Here is a 6,000-nt window from a genome sequence, read left to right on the forward strand (position 1 = left end):
CATCTGGGTAGAAGTAGTGGAGGGAACAGCCCAAACTGGGAAAATATGGGAAATATGATGTCCCATGTGTTCTTCATAAGAAGCTGAAGAAAGGGAAATCCCCAGGCCTAGCTGTTGCTTTTCCTGCTCATGTTATGGCAGAATGCTGAAAGCTGTTACCTGCTACCTTCCACACACCTCTCCACAAAGCCTGTCTGGCTATGAGAAGCCAAGGAATGTTTAGCTAAAGTGGAGAACAGTATGGTCCCTCTTCCATCACAAACCCAGACCTGCTGCATGTGCACAACTGCACCGTGTCCTCATATATACCCAAGCGGTCTTTCGCCCAGCAGCTTGCTTCTTGCCCAAAGGGCAAAGAGAGTAAAATAGATGTTGAGAAGGGGCACTACAGCCAATCTGCAAGTTGTGAGCCCTGTGCAGGGACAGAGGTGCTGCATGCATGGAGTGAGCTCTCATACGAGTCAGTAGCTGGATGGTAACAATCAAATCAAGCTGTAAGAAAAAGGACCGAGGGTGCTTCAGATATGTGCTACTCCTTTTTAGCGTTTGTCAGGTCCAGTATTTCTTAGAGAGCAGGAGCAAATATCCTGTAGAAACCATATAATTCTCTATTATATGCTTAGAATCTTTTGAAACAGATAAAATTTTTATGGCAGAAGGTTTCTTTAATCACATCAACCAGGCCAAGTCTACTCACATACCTATATATACACTACAGCTCTGCAGGCTTCTGTCACTTCCTTATATACTGAAGAGAGTAAAAGTCTCTAGGGAGCTCACCAACTGTGATAGACTCTCTAGCCAATTCCATGCTGTGCTGCTGAATGTGAGGTAATATTTAGCATGTGGTATCTCAAGGACTGTAGGAAAACAGATGAGATTCTATCCTGTATGTGAGGCTTGATTAAGGCACAAAGGGGCAATTTGGAGAATAAGAGTTTCAGCACATGCCTGTGCTTTGTATCTGAGATCCACACATCTCCAAATTCCCTATCAGACTATGCCTCTGTTCTTTTCTGAAATAATACTTACTGAAGAAGATGTTATCTGAATAAACTAATCTAAGATTTTAAAAGTTAGAATACTACACTGGTGGAATTGTATACAATGAATAACTAGACAGAAGAGAAAAAAATCAAGGATGTAAATTCAGTGACAGAAGTGCTCCCACCCCAAATATTGTTCTAATAGCTTTAAATGATGTTCATCTCAGCCAGCAGCCTAGACTCTTCTTACAGGCTATGAAAGTAAATATAAATTTGCTGAGTACAGCTTGAGTTGCAAAATATGTGTCGAACATGGAACAAAAGGATTATACACTAAATTTTTATTTCTCTCCATTGGTGTAAAGGAAACTTCAGATGACTATCTGCAGTGTAAATGCCAAGGTAGAGGTTTAGTGACGTGTATTCCCCTTTTCCTTCTTCCTAGATATTGTGTCCATTTCAACAGGACAGTGTTCTACAAAGAAAAAGTGAAACTCAAGTACACAGTAACATAACTTTTCTAAATTGGAGTAAGTTATCAGCATAATAACTTCTCGATAAACTAAACAAGAACATTTCCACAAGAAAGAAACATCACAAAATGATCTCAGGAGCTGTTGAATTGTAAGCTGCTGTACTCACTGCATGGCCTTCAACTTCCACAGCTGTCTGACACACTCATCAGAAAATCATTGTAGATCCTACTCATGCTGCCTTGTCCTCTATAATCTGCCAGCACTGGACAATAATTGTTTGAAACTTTGCCAGTGTTTCAGTACAACCTCCATGGTCAGCCTGCAACTCAGGAGGCATCTCCAGAATACAGTATGCTTCTTCCTCTCTCCTTCCAAGCTCCTAGTGAACCACGCATCACAGTAAGTATACCATAAAAAAGTAAGTAAAAAAGTCAGTTTGCATAGATATTGAGCTAACATTCCTTACACCTAGAGCTGTTGTTGCCTTTTTTAAACCCCTAGATTGTGGTATCTCCATTTGTTCAAGAATCTATTATTGTTGGTTTAATAGTTTTACAATCGCTAAAGTTTAATCCCAAACTACAAACAGTTTTCATTAATGGGATTTAAGAGTGTGTAACAGCTGCCTTCAGAGGATATTTAATTTGCAGGAATTGAAGATATGCTTAGAACATTATTTCAAGTGAGATCTATCTGGAGAGCTTGATGTAAAGCAGAAAGTCTAATACCTTATGAAGAAATTTCTGAGATCAGAACAGTTTGGTTTCAAAGCTTATTTGTAAGCTTTTCAGACTCAAAATTCACAAGTCTAAGCATGTTAAACGGTTACAAAATGCTACAAATACTGCAGGTTTGGTATTTAGATTAAAACATGGAATGTAATAATCATCCTGGATTACACGGAGGTGTGCAAGAGCTATACTGAAAATAACAAAGGATATGAAATCCAGTTTAATGTTTTGCCCAAAGAATAGCTAGTAAAACAACTACAGAGCCATTTGCTGACTATCTGCCAATCAGTCTGTATCCTGTCAGATTGAACTATTAAACTAATTACAGTACAGTAATTATTCTCAGAATTTACATTCTTTTTCTCACACTTAACTCTGAAGAGATTAGTAAAATCATCCTGGCAATGTTATTAACCATTCACAATCACATGAAATGGCAGACTGAGCAGATGCAGCAAGTGCTATGGCCCCATGCAGAAGCTGTATCTAGCAACCATTTAGGAATTTTCCATCGAAAATGTTGTCCTAGTGGTAAATGAGATTTCTAAGCTACTGAAATCTTCCTTACTGACATTTGACTATTACTGCAAGTATTCTGTTTCGAGAAATTGGATGATTTTGAGTTGACATGAAATAATTTTGCATTAGCTCAATAGAACTTTAAACAGACACTCACTTTTCTTAGATAAACGAAGTTTTACTTTCAATTCCTTCTCTACTCTAACTGTCCTGACTTCCTTGAGAATTACATCTGTCAAAGTGCAGTTTCTGTGTGGTCAGTCTGTAGTTTGTGAGAGCAACAGAATCCAGAAAAGGAACATGATTTGCTGTGAAGAAATAAGTTATTTTGTTTCTATACTATAGTTACTGTGAGACATCCTTTTGGGAAAATACAATTTTATGTTGTAATTACTTCGAAGTATTTCATATGAGCTAAATGAATGAAAACAAAACATTTCTATTTGATGTAAAACACTGAACTTGTACTCCCAAACAGAAATAATTTAGGATTTCTGTTCTGCGAAGTGTTCGGTTTTTATCTTCCCAGTTCAGTTCTTACCTTCTCATTTGGGTCAAAAAGAAATGTTGAAACGTCAGAAGTTATAGAAAAGACAAGAGCCTTAAAATAAATTAAATAAGCCTAAAATGAAATTTAACAACAAGGGTACTGCTAGAGTCATAGCTGTGATACTAGTAATTAATTTCACATATTCATGATGAGTTCTCTTCAATATGAAATTATTAACTCCCTTTGTCTCTTTCAAAACAACGTGGCTGAACAGCAAAAATCAAGGTAACTTCCTAATTACATACTTAGTAAGAAAAATTATCATGACTGTACATAAGCTTCTCTTAAGGAACCATGCACAGTTTTGGCTATTGAAATAGCTGCAGTAGTGAAGCCTCAATTTAATCAATGAATCAGCATCTATTATTAAGTAAAAGCTAGAACTAACAATTTTAATTTGGTTTTAAACTTCTGTAGGTTTTCTAAATCAGGCCAATGCTTGTTTACTGATTTTCTTGAGTTAACAAGGGAAAGAGGAAGTGGGTTTTCTATTTTCCATCATATTTCACATTGAATATATGTCCTTACAATGAATATTTACACTTCTATTTAGAGACAGACACAAGGTATGGAATTTGGATGCAAAATCATGAAGAGGAGAATTGGAGGCTTTGCTTTGATTTATCACATTGTAAAGAGACAAGACTTGGATCTAGAGTTTGAAACAATGAGCATCCTGCATGTTGGCTGGTTTTAGAACATACAAATCAACCTTTTATGGTTCAGATATGCCTCCCAAAATTGTCTGGTTTTAAAATCTTACTTGAGAGAATTAAATCTCTATTTGTTTTCATAATCTCCAATGTCACATGGCGTTTCAAGGCCCCAAAATACTGATACATCCCAAAGTCTAGACCTTACTTTTATGTTTATGTTTAAATTGAACTGAAATTCCATCCTAGACAACAGTTCTTTACAGATGAGGCCCTATTTTTAAGTGCCAAGTTTATCCATAAAACTTTTGGCTGAGTAAGGGTCAACAGTAGTTTTTCAGTTGATTGTGAATATTAGTGTTTACAGAAATACATCTACTCATATAACAGATGAAGTCATGTACATTAAGAACTTTCAGGCATCTGCATTTAGGGTAAGGACCCATGTTCAGTACTTGACTTGATCTTGGTTACAATGGCGCTAATACAGTGAATGGAGTTACACCTGATTTATAACAATACAGCTGAGATTAGAAATTGGCCCTAAGAGTCTACAAAAAGGTTGAGTTGCATATTTTTTCTTTTTTTTTTTTTTTAGTGCTACAGTTTAAGGCAGTGATTTAAGAGTAATACGTGTCCTTGTGCAATTTGAACTATATGGTTCATTAAATGTAGTAAACACAATGCAGAAGAAATAAATTTAACTTTGTTCAAACTAAAGCAAGTGAAGTATGCTTTCTAGCAGCTTGCAACCTGTTCTTGAAATCAGAACTATAACAATTGATAATTACAGAGAATATACAGAAGAGATAAAAAGAAACCATTATCTTAAGCAATGCCAAACCATGGCAAAAAAAAGGCTCACTCTCAAAGAATCCACTGAAAACACTACAGGGAGAGGAATGAGTAAGACAGCAGAGTAGCTACAGAGTCAGTGAACTTACTTGTCAAGTCTTTTTAAAAAATTACACAGTCACCTGATATTTACATGGGTTGGATCAAAAAAGTAGGACAGTGCCCTTTAAAAGACTAAGGATTTACAATGAATAATATATGGAGGAATACTTTAAGAGTCGTGTAAAATTTTTAGACTGGAATAATTTGCCTGTTTTCCAGCACAGGATTCTTTCCATCACATTGTTCTTCAAACAAATAATGCCATCACATATCTCATACTTAATACATTTTACTGTTTGCATAACAAAGGAAATCTACACAGAAGCACACAATGACATCACCAGAGCACTGCATAATGAACATATGAAAGGTGAAGGCACTCAGCATCTTGGAAACACAACATAAGTCCATTAAAAAATATTCCCTGTATCTGTGGAACCAGTTTTAGGGAACGACCCAACAAATCATTAACCACATTTATAAAAAAAAGTTAAGAACAAATAGTTCTATTTCAGTCATGTATTCATCAAATATGCAGTTGTGTTTTAAGACGCAGTGAGAGAGAAGAAAATCTGTAAACTTAATTCTGGTGGACATGGTCAAGGAGAGCAAGACCTGTGTTGTAATATTAAAAGAGAGTCACCTACTTTGTTTCAATACATGTGTATCTTCCTTCAAATAGTATACCAAGAGGAAGACAGGCATCTTAGACTTACCAGCAGATTGCAGAAAACTGCAGAAGATGAGCAGTATTACTGTCAGAAACATGATGCATGCCCCCACTGGGGAGTTTTTTCAGTACTCTCCTCCGTTCCAAATGGGCAGTGCTGCTGCTGCCACTTTCTCAGCTGCCCTCTTCAAGCTTGGATGCTTTATATATAGAATTGCAGTGCCCTCCCTCAATCCCATGGCTTTGAGAAATTGCAACAGCAGAGTACCCGCCAAACAGGATCTCCTCTTTATCAAGTTCAACACACCTAAATGGCATTTAGAAATAAAAGAAAAAAGGAAACACAAACCTTCTCCCGTTCGTTATCATTCTTACAAGGTTTTTATAATGGCTTCTATTTGTAACAGCTCAGACAAATTTAACTTAATTTACTGAACAAATTTGGCATTATACCGAAAAGCAATATGCAAAAGGACAAATAATACACAAATTATGATAACTATCTGATAAGGAGAGGA

General features: G+C 36.4%; 1 protein-coding gene across 1 annotated transcript in view; it reads right to left on the minus strand.

Annotated features, from left to right (window-relative positions):
* The window catches only part of MUC6 (mucin 6, oligomeric mucus/gel-forming), a 62,446-nt gene extending 56,866 nt beyond the window's left edge, over positions 1-5,580 (minus strand). The window contains exon 1 of the mRNA XM_042785145.1: positions 5,529-5,580. Coding sequence (XP_042641079.1) covers positions 5,529-5,580 — 52 coding nt within the window. The remainder of the gene's footprint in view (positions 1-5,528) is intronic.
* Positions 5,581-6,000: the final 420 nt, after the last annotated feature.

The sequence above is a fragment of the Tyto alba genome, unplaced genomic scaffold (assembly GCF_018691265.1).
Source record: "Tyto alba isolate M040663 unplaced genomic scaffold, T.alba_DEE_v4.0 Super-Scaffold_8, whole genome shotgun sequence".
NCBI classification, from domain to species: Eukaryota; Metazoa; Chordata; class Aves; order Strigiformes; family Tytonidae; genus Tyto; species Tyto alba.